The sequence below is a fragment of the Medicago truncatula genome, chromosome 6 (genome assembly GCF_003473485.1).
Source record: "Medicago truncatula cultivar Jemalong A17 chromosome 6, MtrunA17r5.0-ANR, whole genome shotgun sequence".
In the NCBI taxonomy this organism is placed as follows: domain Eukaryota; kingdom Viridiplantae; phylum Streptophyta; class Magnoliopsida; order Fabales; family Fabaceae; genus Medicago; species Medicago truncatula.
The window spans coordinates 28,090,688-28,112,938 of record NC_053047.1 but is presented as its reverse complement, the minus strand read 5'-3'; the positions used below and the strand labels follow the sequence as shown (position 1 = coordinate 28,112,938).

The 22,251-nt window shown below is 34.2% G+C and overlaps 1 protein-coding gene and 1 long non-coding RNA gene across 2 annotated transcripts; one reads left to right on the top strand and one right to left on the bottom strand.

The window, feature by feature from the left end:
- Positions 1–5,815: 5,815 nt before the first annotated feature.
- On the bottom strand, positions 5,816–11,405 carry LOC120576077 (uncharacterized). The gene is made up of 4 exons (XM_039827048.1): positions 11,043–11,405; positions 9,947–10,885; positions 9,553–9,652; positions 5,816–9,438 (listed from the first exon to the last, which is right to left on the bottom strand). Exons 1-4 carry the CDS (start codon positions 11,403–11,405, stop codon positions 5,816–5,818), a joined length of 5,025 nt encoding a protein of 1,674 aa, XP_039682982.1.
- A 6,041-nt stretch (positions 11,406–17,446) lies between these two features.
- Positions 17,447–20,766, top strand: LOC120580843 (uncharacterized). The gene is made up of 3 exons (XR_005646612.1): positions 17,447–18,892; positions 19,863–20,022; positions 20,152–20,766. It is a non-coding gene; the product is annotated as an uncharacterized lncRNA (long non-coding RNA).
- Positions 20,767–22,251: the final 1,485 nt, after the last annotated feature.

Here is a 22,251-nt window from a genome sequence, read left to right as displayed (position 1 = left end):
ATCTTCTGATAGGAATTTAAGACCTAATCAACTGTGGATTTAAAGAGGCGTCGAGATCTTGAAAAATGGTTAATAAATAAAGAATATCAAAGAACAAAAGAAATAAAAACAAAATATAGGAAGAATCAAGAAAGAAAATCGAGAACAAAGATGACGAAGAGATAAAGTTGAAGATTTTTTTTTCATGGATAAGGTTAAGCATTATTGAAAATAATAAGAAGAAATAAATGAGAAAAATATTGTCGATGTAGCCACATTTATATTGAATGAGCAACAAAAGAGAGGATGGGCCATCAGATTTAAGGACAATGGGCTTGGGCCAATTTATGTTAAATACTACATCAACCAGGAAGTTATACTCCACACGCCTACATTTATACATTCACCCCAATATTTGACACAAACTACCAAATTTACCCTTTATTTAAAACAAAACACAATACCCTTTCACTTTTCACCCCACCTTTTCAGAAGAAAAAAAAAAACACTTCGCGCGTTCACCCATTTTCTGGAAAAACCTTTGTTCTGCTTCTACTTTCCACAAAGAGTAAGCTTTTTTTCCTTGTTCTCTTAATCATTTATGTGTTTGTTCTCACCATATTTTCATGTGATTGTTCTGTTAATGGTTCACTGGAATCTGTAATTATGTTTTGCTAGGTTTTTTGAGTTAGTGGTTACCGGAATCGTCAATTGAAAACGACGATGTGATGAAATGACGATTCTGGAAATACGATGTGATGAAATGGCTTCCTGGATCGTTAACCGAAATTGTAATCACCAAAGCTTTCCAATTGTTTTCCAGAAAACGCGTATTGTAACACCCCAAATTTCGTAGATGAATTTTATTTACATTATGCCAAATTGTACTGTATGTGTGTAATGATGCAGTGTGATAATTTGCTACAAATTCCAGTTATAAGTTACCTAATTAATTTATTTAGATTATTTATTTAAGGGTTAATAGTGCTTTATCCCCTATAATATAGGTCATTTTCGGTTTTCCCCCTGTAAAATTTTCTTTTTGGATTCCGTCCTTGTAATTTGAAGTTTTTTGGTTTTGGACCTTCATGAATTTTTAATGTACAAAATCGATAATATGGCAGGGGGAAAACCGAAATTTTCTCAAATTAACAGAGGTGTAAACCGAAATTTATTCAAATTGCAGGGGGGGTAAACCAAAATTTTCTCAAATTACAGGGGGTAAACTTTTTCATGAAGGTCTAAAACCAAAAAATCTTCAAATTACAAGGACGGAATCAAAAAAAAAATATTATAGGGAGCAAAACCGGAATTGACATGTATCAAAGGGGGTAAAGCACTATTAACCTTTTATTTAAATATATTTATTATATTATAAAAAGTATAGTTATGTTTATATATCTATTTTTATAGATTGTCGTTGGTTTAAGAATACTAGGTTACTGTTATTATTATCTCTAATAAATAATTTATTTTAACATGAATATGTTATGTGGGTTATTTATAATAAAATAAAATATAGTATAATAATGATGTTAGTAGTGAGATATGGAGAACTAATTAACAGTATATGTGCACGAAGCCCAATTGTCCAACAAGTCTACAGAGTCTATCGTTACCTAACCACAAGTGTGTGTGTGTATATATATATATATATATATATATATATATATGAGTCAGGATCTGTTGACACCAGGTGTCAACGAATTCGTTGACACCAAATCACAACCCTTTATCTCATTTAATCCAAAGGCTCTCATTATTTTACTTATTACTGCACGTAAGCCTCACCTCCTCTGACAATCTCTTGTCTACTTTTGTTCTTTGTGGTTTTTCTTCATCTCCTTCTCCACTTCGTTCACCGTTTGGTTCATCTAATGTTCTAATGTGCTCATAAAAATTCAAAACTCCACAATTCAACTAGTTTTATATTTAACCTATTATCTTTCAATGCCTTTTTTCCCCCTTTCAAATGACGAAGAATCACAAGTTTTAATTTGGAATCCCTTATTCTTCTTTTCCTCCAAAAATCTATTGATTCTTCCTATTCTAATTTCGGTTATGATTATTGCTCTCATCAAGACAATAGAATCATAAAGATTCACCAACTATCCTAGCCAATTTCGTTAGGGTTTTCTCCATTGTTGTGGCGTTAGGGTTTTCTCTTGTTTGATAATATTTATTCTAAAAAAAATTAGTATGAATTTTAATTACATTAATCTGAATCCTGAAGTTTTAGTGGGATAGTATTCTTCATGATTAGAGAAGAAATGGATAGAATGGAAGATGAACACAAATTGAGATCTCAGGGAAAGACCGAAGAATAATCCTGTAAGAGTAGTTCACGTTATATTTTAAATTAACAAATACAAACCCTTAGATCAAAAGAGATCAACGGTTAATATTTGGTGTCAACGAATTCGTTGACACCAGGTGTCAACGGATCCTATATATATATATATATATATATGGGGTGTATCAAATGAGAGGACTTCTTAAATGAGAGGGTGAGAGGATTGATTGCTAGCCATTAGATTAAGATGAACGGTTAGGATTAGACTGGTCACCAAAACACAGCACGCACTTTGTTTTTCTTCTCCATTCTCTCTTACGCGTTATGTTTCTTCTTTCACAGGCTTTTCCAATTCCTTACCTTTTCAATCGTTCTTTTACTCCCAAAACCTCAGATATAGTTTATGATTTGCAAAATCAACTCTACGATCCAGATGAAGAATTTCGGTGCTATTATTTTCGGCCACCGTTTACAAAATCATAACCCTTGATTCTGCTTTCTCTAAATCGCGACGATACTATTATTTTCGTTTGACAAATCAGCACCGATTTGGCTTCATCTTTCTTTGTAAAATTAAACGAATGATTGTTTCATCTTTCCTTGTACATATATATTTCTTTACAAGTAACATTCATGGAGGGTGTTTTTGGAGTTTTGTGCATAATTTTTTGGGGAAAAATTGATTAATAAATATAAAATATGCTTAATTCACCATCGATTTACCAAATTACACATACTGTTTTTGTGTCAGCACTGTTGTTGGGTTTCGCAAGTAGAAGAAATTGTTGGACAAATTCTGGAAAAACTGGACGAAGAGAGAATAGAGAAGAAAAACGAAGCCCGTGATGTGTTTTAGTGACCAGTTTAATCCTAACTGTTCATCTTAATCTAGTGGCTAGCAATCAATCCTCTCACCCTCTCATTTAAGAAGTCCTCTCATTTGATACACCATATATATATATATATATATATATATATATATATATATATATATATATATATATATATATCTGTGTGTGTGTGTGTGTGTATGTCGTATCTACTAAAGGGGTCAAAAAGGGGTCACGCAGCTTCTGTAGTTACGCCGATAAAAAAAAGGAGATGCTAAGCTATTTGGAGTTGTTTATGCTGCAAGTTGTTATATCTTCTGAAAGCTTCAATCCAATAATGAGGTGAGAGAAAAGAGTTCGAGATCATGAGTGTAAATTAAAAGAGATGAACAGGAATGTCGTATTTCCCAATGTTCATTCATGGCTCACCACGACGGTTGTAGCCATTTGAGGGAATAATAAATAAATGTACAAATTTAGACGTGGGAGGTTAAAGGATGAATTAGAAACATTATTAATGTGTTGCTTGATTTAAATTATGTGAATGCGTGGTATTTGATGCCATGGATAAATTTTGTGTGTTCATGCTTGATTTGCCGCAATTATTTGGATTGATTAATTGTTCAATGATTGATATAAACATGATGTTATGTAATGTATACTTGAAAGTTGTTGAATTGAATTTTTGGTATGCCACATGTATATGATGACTATTGAAATTGGAATGTCGGTCAAAATATAATTACGTGTGATTGAAAATATGATAAGTGTTGAATGAGATGTTGATTTTAGATGAATAAGCATTGATGTTATTCTTTAGATGACAAAGTAGTGATGATTTCAGCTTGTGTTGTAAATGACGCTCTTAAGAAGTATTTTAGGCCTACGAAAAAAGATATTAGATGTAAGGGGTAAAATCTCTCCATCTTTATGCTATTATGATCTAATGTCATGGAAACAAAATGTTGATTTTTTTTATAGAATTCATCTTGTTTTCACAGCACATAAACAATTATATTATGCTAGTAAATTTGACTAAGTGATATAATTGTAATTTGTGACCATAATTAGGGAATTATAACAAGGAAGTAGCCAAATATCCATTTAACATATACTTGTAGCAATGACCGTTAGATGTATCTTTGCTGCTGCAATTTTCAATATTGCTTCAATTTCCAATGAGTAAATTCTACCCTAATATGAAAGAAAAATATAATATACTATATTTTTGACCTGCGCTCCGCTCGGGTTTATTGTAAAGAGATTGACATATGAATAATAAAATGCAATATATAATAGATAACAGTGAAAAAATAACACTTGATAATAGTAGACAAAATAAAACACTTCATAAAATGTATGAAATCTGAAAATATTATAAAAGAAAATTTGGTAATCCTATCAATAATTCGGGTATATATAACCAAGTTTACATGGAAATTAGGGTAGCTGAAAAAAAAGTATAAAATAGAAGACATCAAACGTGATCATTGATATGCTCATAGTTTCTAGAACAAAAAAGTATAAAATAGATGACATCAAACGTGATCATTGATATGTTCATAGTTACTAGAAAAAACGTGCAGCATCAAATAAGTGTAAAAAATATTTTCTTCAAAAAAAAAAAAAGCAAGAGAATAGGAATGAAATTGATGTGATGCATTTTTTTAGATGAAATTTGTTAGGTTAAATAATTGCAAACCTAATAAAGTAAATGAGCGGAAAAAAATTAGGTTAAATTGCTGCAGACGTAACAAAATTAATAAATAAGGATAAGTCAATCCAATGTTATAAAAAAAAAGAATGTTCAGATTAAAAATTAAAGTATATAAAATAAAATTTCAATTTAATCATACCTATTCGTCGTTTGTGACCCAAATGCATCACTTTGTCGACTCATGCTGCAACAAACTTTTGTCTATGAGGAGTTAACCAAGTATCTTTCACAATACGACAAACGTATTGCAACCAATGCATGTTTTCTCAAACTGTTGCAATCGTTGCTGATACCCAACCTCATTAGGCGATTGTACAAGATCTTTCCGCAGTTTGATCACCACATTTTGCATATCCTTTGAAATATATTTCTTGTATTTTGCTCCAACATTTTTGTCTATGTGAAAATGGCAAAGCAAATTAAAACTATTTGGAAATACAGTTTCAACGGCGTTCATCAAAGCAAGATCCCTATCAGTCAAAATCACTTGGGGAAATAAGCCTTCCTTAATAAACATACCTTTCAGCTTCTCTAATACCCAACAAAAGTTTTATTTCTGCCTAGATTCCATATAAGCAAATGCAACCGCAAATGTGCACTCTGTAGATTTCATACCTACAATTTCGAGCAACGGCAATCTATATTTATTAGCTTTGTATGTGCTATCCATAATCAACACAATTTGAAACAGGTTCAACAACTTGATGGAATCTGGATACGCCCACAATATATCTCTCATTACATTCGAGTCATATCTTCTTCTACTCCAACTGACATAATTTTCATCATTTATCAATGTTAGCAATTGTTGTATATCCCTTCTATTACATCTCACCTCTTTTTCTAGTATATCTGTTCTATTACATCTCGCCTCTTTTTCTAGCATACTACCATAAATGTTGCTGGTTCCTTTTTTTTTTTTTTTTGAAGGGAAGAAGCTTAAAACATTTCATTAATCAATATGTGTTCAATACAATCAGGTATTACAAATAATAACTAGAAACTAGCTGACAATGTAGCCGCCTTAGCTAAAGCATGAGCTGCCTCATTTGCTTGTCTCCGCACAAACTCAACCTTAGAGTTTTCATAATAATTCCTAAAAAGAGATTGACAATTTTGAATGATATTTCCGAACTCAGTTGCATCATGATTTGTCGATAAGAAATTATCAACAACCTTTTTCGCATCCATCTCAAAATCCATAGGACCAAGATTAAGCTCGTGAACCCATTCTAGAGCAGATAATAAACCAAGAGCTTCTCCTATACGAACTTCACATATCGGACTAAACCATTCAGTTTTAGCTAAGACAAACGTACCTGTGTCATCTCTTATACATATTCCTATACCAACCTTGTTTAAGTGCTTAGAGAAAGAGGCGTCGATATTACATTTATATCGACCTACAACTGGTTTCTTCCACTTTGAAGTATCGACAGTATTTTGTATCCTTGAAGAATGTTGCTGGTAGGATTTAGCTGCTCTCCAGTCTTGTAAAAGTACTTTTGCACGTTCCAGAACAGCAACCTGCGCTTCAATCACATCATTCCAGACCTTGTTGTTCCGTTGCTTCCAAATACTCCAAAGAATGCAGCAGAACAGCGCTGCCTCATCACCATTTAACACCTGCAACAATTGGAAAATAACACTTGCACTATCCTGACCTTGATTTATCACATTATTCACAGTACTAAAGAAATCACACATGCTCCAAATATTGCAGCTACCAGGGCAACGAAAGAAAAGGTGAAAACTGTCTTCCTCCACCATATTGCATAAAGCACAAGTCAGATCACAATTAACCCCTTTGTCTTTAAGGCGTAAACGTGTTGGTAAAGTGTTGCGACAAACACACCATATGAAGTTCTTCACCTTGGGAGGAATTTTAAGCTTCCAGATCAGATCCCAACGTCCTTGTGCCTTAAAATGATTGACATCAAGTAATTCTTGCATACACATTTTATATGCACTTCTAACAGAATACTCACCATTATTTTCCTTCGTCCAAACAAGTCTATCATCATGAACTGAGGGATACAAAGGCGTATTCATCACCTGATTCACTATATGTTGATCAAAAATAGAAAGTAAGAAAGGAACATTCCAAGCTTTAGCTTCCGGAGTAATACAATCCGAAACTTTGAGATTATCAAAAGGTTTTGAACCGTGATTTTGAAGTGTAAGGTATCCATTACCAACAAGCCAGTTATTATTCCAAATTGGAATTGAGGACCCATCACCTATCTTCCATCTGCTTCCCGCTCTAAGGATAAATTTAGCATTACAAATACTTCTCCAAACAAAACTTGGTTTATGCCCCAATGAAGCTTCAAAAAAATTACTATGCGGAAAATATCTTGCTTTGTACATTCTAGCTATAAGCGTTTGAGGGTTGGTCATAATTCTCCACCCCTGCTTACCAAGCATAGCAAGATTAAAAGTCCCTAAACTCTTGAATCCCATGCCTCCATCTTTTTTGTGCATAGATAACCTGTCCCATGACATCCAATGGATACCTTTATTTTGAGCTCCTGAATGACCCCACCAGAATGAATTCATCATCTTTTCAATCTCATCACAAAGAGATGACGGTAAAGTAAATAGACTCATAAAGTATGTGGGAATAGACTGAAGGACAAATTTAATTAAAACTTCTCGACCTGCTTTGGAGAGGCATTTACTGCTCCATGAGTTAATCTTCTTCCACACCCTATCCTTAATGAAATTAAAAGTTGCTTTCTTGCTTCTTCCTATCATAGATGGCAGACCAAGATACTTACCAGTGCCCAATACAGCTTGAACTCCAAGAATATTAGCTATACTATTATGATCCACGGTCGAAACATTTCTGCTGCAAAAGATTTCTGATTTTTGTAGGTTAACTGCTTGACCTGATGCTTTTTCGTAAACTTCCAAAATATGCTTCATTTTCTCGCCTTGATTAGTGTTTGCACAAGAGAATAAGAAGCAATCATCCGCGAACAGTAAATGGGAAACAATTGGTTCCCTTGTACAAATCTTTACCCCATTAATATCTCCTCTAGCCTCTGCCTTCCTGATGAGAGCTGATAACCCTTCTGCACATATGATAAAGAGATAAGGTGAAAGAGGGTCACCTTGTCTCAACCCTCTACCTGATATAATCGGACCAGCAATATTACCGTTGACAAGAACAGAATAATCAACAGTTTCGATGCACATCATAATCCAATTTATCCATCTATCAGAAAAACCCATTTTTATCATAACCCTTTTCAGATAACTCCAATCAATTATGTCATACGCTTTACTTATGTCAAGCTTAAGAGCAACATCTCCCAATGTACCTTTGACTTTCGACTTCATATAATGAATGATCTCTATGGCTGCCATAGCATTATCTAGGATAGATCGACCCGGAACAAATGCAGATTGACTATCAGAAATGCACTTATTTAAAACAACTTTGAGTCGATTTGCTAACACTTTCGCTACCACCTTATAAATCACATTGCATAAGGCTATAGGTCTCCAGTCTTTCATAGAAGTTTGAGACTTACCCTTCGGAATAAGAGCTATGGTGGTCGCATCGAGAGTTGGAGGGAAACTACCTGTATCTAACCATTGACAACACTGGTGGAATAATTCTTCGCCACAAGATGGCCAAAATTTTTGGAAAAAACCCGGATTGAATCCGTCTGGCCCCGGACACTTATCTGCCTTCATGGAAAAAAGAGCTTCTTTAAATTCAGAAACAACAAAAGGGGCTAAGAGGTTATTGTTATCTTCAATGGAAATTGAAGCTTCAATAGCCTCAATGACCGGCTCGGTGTCACTAATCTGTTCTTGAAACAAGTCAACAAAATAATTTCGAGCAACATCACACAATTGATTTTCATCAGTAATCCTGTTGTTATCTGTATCCAACAACGAATGAATTTTGTTAATTTTTCGTCTTGAAGAAGCCGCAGCATGGAAGAACTTAGTATTAAGGTCTCCATCCCGTAACCAAAGAGTCTTTGCTCTTTGACGCCAAAAAGCATCCTCTTGAATTAACAGCTGAGTCATACGACTCCTCAACTCATTAAACTGATGAATATTATCACTATCAACCTGACTCTTCATTCTATCAATTTTCTGTCGACAAGTATTGATTTCACGCTTCAAATTATGAAAATTGTTTCTGCTCCAATCTGTGAGATCAGAAGCGCAATATTCTAACTTATCAACAATCGGGCAAACTCCATAGGAACTCCACTTATCAGTGACAAAACTGCTAAATTCGGGATCAGCTAACCAGGCATTCTCAAATTTGAACCGAGGCAACACTCTTCTGTTATTGGATATCGGCTCACATGAGAGCATAATAGCGTAGTGATCTGAAGAAGGTGCTGGCAGATTCTCTAGAACTGCATGAGGGTAGTGAATCTGCCAACTCTCAGTAGCAAGAGCACGGTCAAGACGTTCCTCAACAGCTCTGGTGGTGCCAAGACTTTTAAACCATGTATAAAGATAACCTTCTGTATGTACATCAGCCAGCCCAGAATCACAAACAGCATTTCTAAAACCATTGATAAGCCAATTCGCCCTTTCATTATTACCCTTCTTTTCATGAGGAGAAAGAATATCATTGAAGTCCCCTATTATACACCATGGTAAATTCGAAACACTTGCAAGTTGTCTCAAAAAATTTCATGCCTCCCGTCTTCTGCCATTATTAGGGAAACCATAATATCCAGTAAGACGCCACTTACCCTTATTAATATCTGTTATCTCAGCATCAATGTGATTATTAGAGTAATTAGAAATTGAGCAGTTAACCGACGAATTCCAGTACAAAACAAGACCACCACTCTGACCTTGTTTATTCACAGTAAAACAGAAATCAAACCCCAAAACATACTTTAATTCCTCAGTTTTATTACTTGTAGAGATAGTTTCACAAAGATAGAGGATATCCGGTTTATGAAAGATAGAGGATATCCGATTTATAAACACGGACAAGGTATTTTAAACTAGGAATTGTACGGGGACTACCTAACCCCCTACAATTCCAACTAATTATTTTCATGGCTGCTGGCGGGGCTGATTTTCAGCCTCCGCCATTACAATTGTTTCAGTAAATAAAGAGTTGTTTTGCAGAGTTACAGAGTTCACTTCAGCAGCACTACCTTCATTCACATAGTCCAGCACCATATCACTTGCTTCCTGTTCAAGTACAGCCACCATACTTACATTATCTACCTGAGTTGTACTTGGCCGAATTCTCTTTTTTATAGCAGGGCCAAATGCTTCTTTTGCTTTACCTTTACCATCACATTGTGTGTTTTGTGTCTGCACAGCCTGTAAATCACGAGGACCGTCCCTTATCACCAATGGTCCAGCAGCAATATGTCTTGTCATTACCGGCTTCTTCTTACTTGCGCACACCACCCACCCTGGTTCAGAAGTTTGTCCAAAATCACCTGTATTCCTTGTTAGCATGAGAGTTGTTTGCTGATGTGTTGGGTTAGCATTAGTATTTAGAGAACTTGCAGAAGCGCCTCTAGCATTAGCAGCAGCCATACCATTAACTAGCCTTCTGATAGTGACTTGGTTGTGAATGTCTGTATTGTTCAGATTAAAAGGAACCCATTGACCTTCACCTCCCCCATTAGGGCCAATAACACTTGTGACTAACTTGTGAAAAGTAAAGCCCCTACCACGTATGATTTTAACTCTTCCAAACAGGGCATGCTCGCTGGAAGGGCCCATCACCACCACATTGAAAGGACTTGCATTAACATCAGCAACGCCATTACTATTACCAGTACCTCTTCCTTCATCAGTACGACCACCACGACCAGCCATCCTACCACCACGCAACCATTTATTCACAGTTACGCCTCCGCCAACAGAACGATTACTCGGATTCAAGAACTTGCCCCAAAGTTGCACACCATCCACAAAATCAGGTTCTAGTCTCTTAGGACAATATTGATTAGTATGTCCCAAGATACCACAGCAATAACAAAATACACCAAGTTTCTCATATTTAAATGACAGATTGACAGCATTACCGTCTTCTTTCTCGAACACCATACATGTCTTCAGTGGCTCATTGACATTCAGAGCCACACAAATGCGCATGTACATCCGCCAAGGTCCATAATAATTATTGATATCATGAGACATAGTGCCCCATATGACATCCAACCAGATACGCCAGGTCCTCATGCATAAAACCAAAGGGGATATTAAATACCTGAGCCCATATTTCAACCTCATCTAGGACTGTGTCAGCAATAGCTTCGCCAATGTTGACCTTCTTAAGCACTAGCAGAAAGCCATCAAACGTCCATGGCCCTTCTTGTAGGATTCTTTCCATATCCCATTGGTGGTAAAATTGGAATATGAACTTGTTGTCTTCAACCTGTTCAATGGTAACACCTTGGCCAGGACACCAAAGTTTTGAGAGCCTCTCCTGCATGAATTGGAACCGCACTGGCTTGTCCGTCAACAGCTTCCCAACAACGCACAGCTCAAAGAAAGCCTCTTGTGACAAATCAGAGGATCCAGCTGAGGAAGCATTTGGTGAATCATTAATATCAACATTGAAATTTTCCATGGTATATGTGATACAACACACACAAACAACAATGAACAGAAGTGGTATGAACTTTGTTTGCATGAGCTGAAAGTGATGTTCTCTCAACCGTAAAGACCATTCCTTATAAAGCAGCTGATAGTTGACTCCATACAACTGATAAATCCTAACAAATCTTCTCATATTCAAGTCACAGAAATGAAAAATCCCACCAAATCTTCTAGACTTCAGTACTTGTGATAGTATTAGAGGGAAGTAATGCTCAGACACTAATGAGATCCGCTTTAAATTGGGATACCAATTTTCAAAATCATGTATATTGTGATGAAACACGTACCATTGATTTTTTGAATTTTGTGTAAAGCATAATTTCCAAACTTGAAAGCTTTGTTTGACTTTAGCAGTGATCCTATCTTCCATAATCTTGTTATTAAGAGAATTGAAAAGCATGATTATAAAGCCCAACATATGCCGCCTCCATATGAACCACTCTCCAACAAGATAGTATCTTCTCATTTAATATGATGTTGACCCATAAACACCAAGGTAGAAGCCAACTAGATCTGATGAATTGAAGGATAGAATCATCAAAAAATTCAACGCACAGGAGACTAAAACCCCTTCATAATTAGATCCAACCAAAAGGAAATCGTAAGAGGAAATCAGGGATCTCACAACCGAACGCAAAAGGAAAGGAACAAAACACAATCAAACGAACAGGAACTAAAAGAACAAAGGACACACAAACGATCAGATTGATTCAACACTCAACCGCATCGAGGAACAAGCACTCACAAGGTCAACGTTTAGTCAAACGAAAAACAGACGGAAACCCAGGAGAGAAAACATGGATTCATCTTAATTGATAAATGTTTAGAATTCGGAGAGAGTTATATGTTGCTGGTTCCTTGTTTTGTACAATAAAATTATTTTGTATTTAAACATAACTAGCATGAACCGGAAAGGTAGTTCGTGACTTCCGGTGTATATATTCGAGAAGCTAGCATTCAAGTATTCTGAAATATTTTCGGAAACGTTTTAGAGAAAGAAAAACTAACTGAAATACGTACCTGGAGGTGGGGGTGAACTCATACTGAATTAAGAGATGTTGAAAATGAGGGTGAAAATTTAGGTTTAAAAGGTTAAATAGTAAAATGGGTAAAACTGGAATTTAGGGTAAAATTTCTCATGTATTCTCATCATATACATCAGGGTGTGATACGCACTGACATGAAAACACAAATGTATTTAGCTTTGTATCAGCGATGATCTAGTTGATAGATAATAGAGGCACATGCAGAGGAGAATTTCTAAGACCTTAGTGACTTCAGAGAGAAACTCAATTGTCAAGAGCTAGTACAAAACCTTTTATAACTTTGGCATTTCACCTAGCGGATCTCATAAAGTTAAACGAGTCTGAGAACTTGAATAGGTTCGTCTCAGTTGGAGCATAGTACCACGTTCAATAAATTTTCCAAAGCACGAGGAGCGACAACATGAGCAGCACCGAGAGCACCAACGGATTCAGCACTAGGATGACGAACAAGAGCAACAAAAACTAGAGCAAATCCGGGAGCACCAATAGCTGCAACTTCCGGAGCAGCACCAACAATATCGGCAACACCAACAATAGGACTGGGAGATCAGTTTTGTCCCAAGGTAATTTGAAACCAGAAATTTCACTTTTAGAATGCATTAACAATTTGAGAAACTTGTGAAACAACAACCTTAAATTTGAAATCTTGATGATAGAATCAGCTGCCTCATAGTCCCATGCGTTCATTCAACAACCTTAAAAGTCCAATGTGTTCACTATTCTTCTTCCCCCATTTTTCCCTTTCTCTTGGATATTCTTTTGTGAAACAAAATGATTTCCTTGCCCTTGCTTTTCTCTCCCAATCTTTGTATTTCTTCTGCAATTTCATTTCTGATTAAACCAACATATTTTCCTGTTTCAAATCTTAAAGTGTTCATGCAACAGATATATCTTACAATGTAAATCCTTTCAAAATTGGACTCTTTCACCCCCAACTAGCACCGAGAAAACTCACACAATGGTTTAAAAGGTGAAGTTTATAAGTTCAATAAAAATGGGTATTTTAACAATCTAATCTTGAGACAAAAATGCTTAGTCCTTTATTGTACAAATATTATAAAAAATATAATAATGTATGTAATCGTGTGCTCGGGGCTGAAGAACTCTAGTGCAAAGGAGGTTGTCCGTCGGGAGGAATGAGAACTACAAAAGATAGCAGTTCAATATTCAAGTTAGTGAGAGGTTGAGGAAGATAAAATGTTCAAAAATGTGATTGTAGCTTAAGTGTCGTGCGAGGTCAAATTTATATAGTCGAGTTCAATGTAACAGACTCCGTGAAACCCAATGCAGGACGCATGGGTTAGTTGGAGATTTGATCGACGGTCCAAATTTGACAACGAGTGCTCCTGTGCGGTGAGACACACAGATTGGTCTTTTGTATTCCCTTGCATGTTGATGGTTTTGGGTTAATGGACCTTCACATATATTTTGGGTCTTTGTTGTGGGGTTTGGTCTGGTTCATGACAGTTGCCCCCAAGTCTTTATTGTCTTCATAACCTAATGAGTGATTAAGGAGAAGAGGTGCATGTGACCGGCCCATGTGCATTTCCGGGTGGTAGTTGTAATGGTGCCTTTATGTGTTGTTGATGGCAGGTTGTCTTGTGTTATTTTCAGCATATTTTTTAGTCATTTTAGCAGTGATTTGAGCCAAATAAGAGGAGATTTAGTTGTTTGTGACTTAAGGGACATTTTAAAATGTCTTCATATCGAGTCATGTAATTCTAAATCTTCTCTAAAGCAAGCGATTCATAGGTGTTTTGTAAGTATTCTTTTCAAAAATCATGTAATTCGACAAAGCTAGACACCTCATGAAGATTTGTGAAGACATGAAATGGAGATTCAAGAGACCTCCAACAACATTACAAGTTGGAGAGAATTTATCTCAAATTGGTCCTGTGACAAAAATATATTCTTTTGCTCCCAATTTTTTTATCTTTATCATGATCATCATCAAAGACCCTTGTTTTGAATCATGTTGCAGAAATCAATCAAACACATTGAGGATATTGTCAAATTTCTAAAACAAGTTGAACCTGGTTTTACGTTTTGATTTCAAGCTTTTCTAAAACAAGTATTCCAAGGTTATTTCTTTTCAGTTTTGAACTGAGGCAGAACAATGTATTCCATAAACTTGAAATAACCATAAGCAAAGAGAGACAAAATCGATGATATTCTATGTTTAGTTTTTTTTTTTTACTGCAGTTTTTAGAAGTTTTGTTATGTGTTGTTGTTCATCCCTGCGTTATTTCCTTTCTGAGTATCAAAATCAAAGAAATAATGCAATGGACCATATCTCTATTGTTCTTTGGCTTGCTTGATTTACAAGTGTGACAAATTCTTCATTCTTGTGTCCTGCCTGTGAAAAATAATACAAAGTTAAATCATCATCTAAATGAAAAAATGTTCAGTTTTGAACTTAAGCAGAACAATGTATTCTATAAGCTTGGAATACTTGTTTTAGAAAAGTTTGAAATCAAAATGATAAAATCAGGTTCAAATTGTTTTAGAAATTTGACAATATCCTCAATTTATTTGATTGATTCCTGCAACATGGTTCAAAACAAAGGCCTATGATGATGATCATGATAAAGATAAAAAAATTGAGGACAAATATTTTTTTCGTCACAAGGACGAATTTGCTTGATTATTATAAGTTTCAAAGGGCATTTTGCAAATAAGTGTAAGATTTCAAGGGGTATTTGCACATAACGTAATTTTTATTTTTTACCCTTGTGTCGTGGCATGACACGTGGTTGTGTCATGTAGACAGTCAAATGCCACGTCATGTTGACTAACAGATAAAATTGACGAAGAGGGCAAATTGACTAACGTTATGCAATTTCAGAGAGTAATCAAAGTTTTGTTAATTTTAGAAGAGGAATTGTCTATTTACTACTCCCTCCGTTTCAAAATGAATGTCGGTTTAACCAATTGTACACAGATTAAGGAATGAAATGAAATAATCATTAGACATAACACTTTCACTAAACTACCCTTACTTTATAAGAAAAAGACAAACTTAAAGTTGCATTGAAAATTGTGTGAGAGAAAAGATTGAGAGGGTAAAGTTGGAGGAAAAAAAAAAATTAAAGTTGTATTGAAAATGTAAAGTGACATTCATTTTGAAACAAATTTTTTTGGCACACTCATTTTAAAACGGAGAGAGTAATTAACTAGCCTTCCTTAAAGCATAAGATGTCCATGTGTCTAAAAGGGATTAAAAATGTAAAGTATCAATACTTGATCTATTTGAAAGAAAAAAAAATATCCCACAATATTTGACCTTCTCAATTTTTAAGCATATATAACTTGACAAGTTTACCCTTATAAAGCCTTTTTTTGGTGTGTCAGTTGCAAAAGATGTGGGTCAGTTGAAAAAAAAAGGAAAAAAAAGATACTTTTAATAGCTTGACAGCAAGTAACCAATAAAATTGTATCTCATAATTAAGCATGTCTAGCATGCAAATATTAACCAATGACAATGAAATAGTGCTGGAAATACTCATCATAATCTTTGCAAAAAATACTCATCACACAAAATAAGAAATACTTATGTCAACTCAACTAGAGATAGATAGTGCTGGAAATGAAGATCATGAACACTTTGGAGAAGAAATAGTGGAAGATTCTGTGGATTTGGATATGGATATTGAAGAAGATAATGAAGATTTGGAAGAAGAGTTTGTGGAAGACTCTTTAGATTTGGAGAGTGATATTTGAAGAAGACAATGAAATGATGGAAGAAGAGAGAGATGAAGATTCTTTAGATTTGGATAATGATATTGAAGACGATAATGAAGGTTTTGAAGAAGAGATAGTGGAAGACTCTTTAGAGAGAGAGAGGTTGAAGAAGATAATGAAGACTTTGAAGACAATAATAGAGTTCTATTGGATATTGATTTAAATTTGCCTGCACAATTTCCATGGCATAGGCTATTGCTATCTTTCTTTTTTTATTTTTGAGCAAAGGCTATTGGTATCTGACAAAAATAATAGGCATGTATTGCTTCGTTAGTGTTGTTTCAGCTAAGTAGCTTTGGCATGTGGAGTAGTAGGTGTAAATTTGTACCGTAGCAAAGAAAGTAATTATCACTTAAAAGTGAATGTTTAAAAATAATAAGGCTAAATTACCTTTTTGGTCCTCTAACTATTTAATTGGTATCGGATTGGTCCTCTAACTAAAAATTGATTTATTTCGGTCCTCTAAGTTTTTCACCGTTACTACATTTAGTCCTTTCTGTTAGTTTTATTCAAATAAACGTTAGGGTTTGTGTTATATGGGTCCTCTAACTTTATTTATTAGTATCATTTTGGTCCTATTCCTTGTTAAGGTATTATGATTAAATAGTGACTGATATTATTGGTAACTGTTATGGTTCATATGTATGTGTGAAGCAGGAGGTCAGGTACCCACATAACACAAACCCTAACGTTTATTTGAATAAAACTAACAGAAAGGACTAAATGTAGTAACGGTGAGAAACTTAGAGGATCGAAATAAATCAATTTTTAGTTAAAGGACCAATCCGATACCAACTAAATAGTTAGAGGACCAAAAAGGTAATTAAGCCAAATAATAATAAGGACAATTCAGTAAAAATACTATTCTCTTTCTTTCATCTTTACACTTTTTAATCTGTGTGAAATAGCCAAGTATCTATCTAACTTATTCCTAATCATACTTATATCTAATCTTTGTTAACATTGCTAATGACTTTGCAAACCCTAAACCTAAATGGTTTTGGCTCCAAACAAGGGAGGCCGTTGGATCTCATCATTTGGCTAAGCATGCATCTCATCCTTTGATCTAATCTGAGTCAAACTTTTAAATTTGATGTATATTTCCTATGCACCAAATTCCCATATAGCTTATAGTGTAATGTGCTTATGGGAGACTCTTGAAAAATGAGCATTTATTGATTGATACTTTCAACACAACTAATTCATTTGTATTGGAACACACACCGTTTCAATTTTTTTTAGTGAAATCAGAATCACTACTCTTCTCTCTCATTTTCTCTTCACTGTTGTTTTTCTCTTTCACACTCTCTCAGCTATGCTCTTCATCCTCCTGAGGCTGTCGCTGTTCATCAACAAAAAAACTCACCCGTCCAGATTTCCACTTCCGGCCACCTCCGGTACACCACCCGGAAAACTCCGATCGCATTCCCAATCACGGTAAATTTTTCTATTCTACCCTTTGCCTAACTTAAATCACAATTTTCATATTTTGCAGGTGAGGCTTATATTTCCAATCTGTAAATGTATATTAAACCTGAATTGAATTTAATTTGATTCATGAGTTAATTTCTCCATACCTCAATTACTATGTTTCAATCACTAATTTAAAGTGTGTCTCTAATCATGTGTTTTTCTTCTTTAAGAATTTTGATTGAAAAATAGTGTCGTTTTATAGTTCTTTAAGAGTTTAGATAGAAAAATGGTGTCTTTTATAGCTTAGAAATGAATGCAGATAATCTAAGTTTCAAACACATGGACATGTGTTCTAATAATAACCTTCATAATTGATTTTTCCGCGTTGAGATTTTATTTTTCAGTAGGAAGATCTGCACATTACATGATTCCAGGATTATGACTATGCAACAGACTATGCAACTCCATACTTGAAATTGTCTTAAACCGTTCTTTAAGAATTTGATGTATTTTAGTTTGCATATTTTATAAGGTGTTTGCTAAAAAGTTCATGTTATATGTATGCATATTTGATTTACTTACAAGTAATTTATTAATGACGCAAAGAAAAGGTGTATATGATGTTAGCTGACACATAACAGGTAGTTGGTGACAAGTATAATCAGACTGAGATTGTTGATTGCTTAACTTTAAATGTTCTTAAAATCAAAATCAATGGGTGTCAAAGTTAACATGCTTCTTTTGGTTTTTGTAATCTAAGTGTTATCTAATCTACTTATGATAACTTAAACCTTAAATTTGAAAATATGTCTATATAGGTATGTGTGTAAGTATTGTATGGAGATGTGGATTCATTTAGGTCCAACCCTCCTTGCTTATCACTATATGTTGATGTGAAACATCAATTTGTTTGAATTGCATATTGTTAACATAAGTAAATTAGCTCACAACTTTTTTTTGAAGATATTGTGGTAGAACATTTCTCTCAAATCTGAAGCATTATGAATGCTATGGCATTATTTTGACTGTCACAGTATTAAGATGTTGATTGCTCATCTATTGTTAAAGCCTATGGTTTGCTTCTTTTTTTCAATGTTTACTTTGTTAGTTCATGTGAAATTACCTACTTAAATTGTCATACAAAAAATGGCAAGAGATGAAGCAACTTGACAATTATAAAGAACAAGGAATATAACTTTCTGCTCCAATACAAATAGTATCAGTTGCAACCAAACACACTTGCAAGCTTCACCTAAAGGTAATTAAAGAATATTCTAGCAATCAATTCTCTTTTTTTCTTCATCAAACATTAGTGTCAATGACATTGGGAAAATGATGACTTTATTTTTACATTTGGACAATAAGCATTTGACTGTTGAATACTTTACAGTATTGTTCACCTTGGATAATTGTGGCAGATGGCGACATTCTCCATGTTTGGGCAATAAACTGACATAAAGATTACAAATGACATTATCTATGCTTGATATAATTATAAAACACTTATGATGTGAATGTATGTATCGTAGAGATCATATTGGTTGTGAAGCAAAAGTAGGTATAGCAAGAGCACAGTGAATGCTAACCACGTGTAGTGAATAATTCATTACAGAACATGTAGATTGGTCTGACAACGTTTGTGTATGTATCAATTGATTCTTAAAAATTAATTGTCATAGATGTGTCGTGCTGATACTTTAGGTGTGTAATGCTGATACTTTTTTATAAGGAAAGCCATATGAATTTTTTTAGGCTCTTGGTCATGTCTCAATTTGTGGTAATTGGTATGTTTAGTTACATTATATGTCTGGTGCAGTAGGCGGTTAATAGTTGTTGCAGGTGTAGCTTTCTTGGTTAGAATTGTTAAGAGCATTATTGAGAATAGGCACAAGTTTAAGGGGGTTATGGCTTTGTCATTTGTAATTTGTTATTCGTTATTCATGTACATCAGATATGTGTGGACTCGAATTGAATTATTTGTTTAGGACAAAAATATCTATATTGATGTGTGTAGATCTATTTTGCTTTCAATTGATTTTTATCTCTTCTTTTTTTACATGATTTTGTTGATTTTTGCATTGGGTTGTTTTTTCTTTAGATGGCTTCTTATTCTTCTTCTATCTTTGAAAAACAATGTTATGTAAAGGTTTTAATGTTCTTTTTTAGTTTGTTTCGATTAAATACTCAGTAAGTATAACTTTCTTAGCCATTTCTTTGTTACTTTTCAGAAATTAGTTGCTCAAATTTTCAGAGAAGCCTAATAAAAAGTTTAAGTAGAGCACAAGTCTATGTACCCTTTGATTATTGTTTCTCCTACAGCAGCCACACAATGTGTTATATTGAGAGGTTCAAGCCACGGTTATGCTAAAGGGGCATTCGGTAGCAATGGTATGTAATGTATTCTCACTAAGATACTTTGCTAATACAATCAATTGTCCTATGTCTGACTGAATGTGTAAGTAGGGTCCTATTAATAGTTTTTGATTGCAATTGACTGATGTTGCTAAGAATTAGCAGGATTTTGGGACGTGTATTGATCATTATGAGCTTTGTAGGGAGAAAAGGTGAAATTTATGTTAAAGATAAGTTCTATATGTTCATGGAGGAGTTAGCTAGCTAATTCCAATTTCTGAAGCACATTTATACAGTCTTGCACACATTCAACGCTTTTGATGGTCTACGCTACTTACTTTAGGCATCTCAAATGACGTAATTTTAGATTCCAATGCTGCATGAAACAAAGGAATTAGTTTTCATGGCCAGTTTTGGGTGATTGCTTACTTAAGCTAAGCACCAAATTTGAATGTATAGAGCTGGACAGACTACTCCAAACAGTTTGTCATCAGGTTCCTGTCCCCACTTCAAATTAAGTCCATAGTTTGCAGATGGATTTTGCTATTATCACTGCTTTTTATTGTAGTTCTCACAATATAGTTACTGCTATTCTATCTTTATGTTAATAATTTTGGATTCGTAAGTTGTAAATATGTTTTAGCCTTATCTGTCTTTTGCTCTATAGCCCTGTAACAACCTTCTATTATTAGCTTCAGTTTTCTCTCTCTGTAACAGCACTTTAAACTCATGTAAATCTATATAATAGTGTACAACAATCTATATATTAGGGATTCATTATTATTGTCTTTTTAACTTAAACCAGAATTTACAACTTTCAAACGAGCTTTTGTAGCAGATGCTTAATGTGTGTCCATGAGCTTTTGTAAGCCTTTTTTTGGAACTCTTGACATTGTTGTATTTATATTCTAATTTACCAAACTTGATAGACTTTTAAATTTCATTTGAAAGCCTTTTCATTAACCATTACTTTAGCAACTAATGTTTCTAAAGTTTATCACTTCTGCTAAGTTAAACATCTCTTATGTTGAATTTTATTTTTCCAGATTTAACATTCCAAGAAGTCGACATGGGTCTGATTTTGTTGCATTTCTTCTACTGGTGCTGAGAAGAAATATGATTCTTGCCATTCTTTACAAGTTTATTTTTTGAAGCAGCCTATGCTTCTAACCATTCTAAGTCATATGCTTCTCACTTTGGTGAAAATTTCTCCTACTGGTGTTGTTATGGATATCCATATGCTGTGTGGGAACTAACAGTGTATATATAGTGTTAGCTAGGGTCTGTAATTAGTCTAAAGACTTGGGATGTTTGTATTATGTATCTTTATTTGTAATCTCTTTAGTTTTTTCCTGTGTTGTGTTTTGTAATTTCCAGTAGAAATATATGATGGATCAAGTGATTTGCGTTAAGTTGATAATTGAAATATAAATTGGAAGATTAAAATTTAGTATCCGATTTTCTCAGCTGCTTTGGTAAAACTTTATAGTTCTTTGGCTTCCACTATATAAAGGTTTATTCTTGCTCTTCCAAAATATTATACTGTACTTTGTTAAGATTAGATAATTATCAATGCCAAAAATATAAATCTATTCTCCAAGTAGGGATTAAAATGTTTCCCTAAGTAGTACTTTTTTTTCCGTATTGGAATTTATGATAACCAATACGGTAAAGATACGAGTGTAATCGATACTGTAAAGATACTAATGTTGAGATATCGATAACCGATACGGTAAAGATACTAATGTAACTTCAAACGTAGTCTATAGAGAAGTATTTCGTATTTTATAATTAATTATGTTAATGTTAAGTGAACTGTACGTATCATACAACTTATTTTCTTTTCAAATCAATAAAATGATATATTTGATTTCTATATATTATAGCCGATATGACCCGTACGTAAATAAGAGATATCATTACATTTTATTAATGTAATGGATCATATTGCAATATATTAGCTTCTCCATTGTTTATGACCCGTACTCTGAAGATATTATTAACGACAGATGACAATGGGGATTGTATCAGCACCACTTCAAATGTAGTTTACAAGGAGATATTCGAAAATGTGTGACCCAATATTTTGTATGCCCTTAAATACTTTTTATGTTTATTTATTTTATTTTTTATGTAATGAATAATATCAGAACTTTGTTAGCTTCTCCATTTTTAATGTCCCGGGCGTTAGCACGGGTAAAAGTTCTAGTCCTAGTTAACACTCCAATTACCACTTAAAACCCTAATTCTAAAATTTTTAGGCGC

What these genes read in the sequence shown, in the direction of transcription:
- LOC120576077 (XM_039827048.1), bottom strand. Translation starts at nt 11,405, where the DNA reads ATGGAAAATTTCAATGTTGATATTAATGATTCACCAAATGCTTCCTCA. An exon ending in GTGCTGCTGAAGTGAACTCT is followed by an intron (nt 9,653 to 9,946) that starts GTAACTCTGCAA and finishes AAACAAGGTCAG; the next exon opens with AGTGGTGGTCTTGTTTTGTA. An exon ending in GATAACAGATATTAATAAGG is followed by an intron (nt 9,439 to 9,552) that starts GTAAGTGGCGTC and finishes GGTGTATAATAG; the next exon opens with GGGACTTCAATGATATTCTT.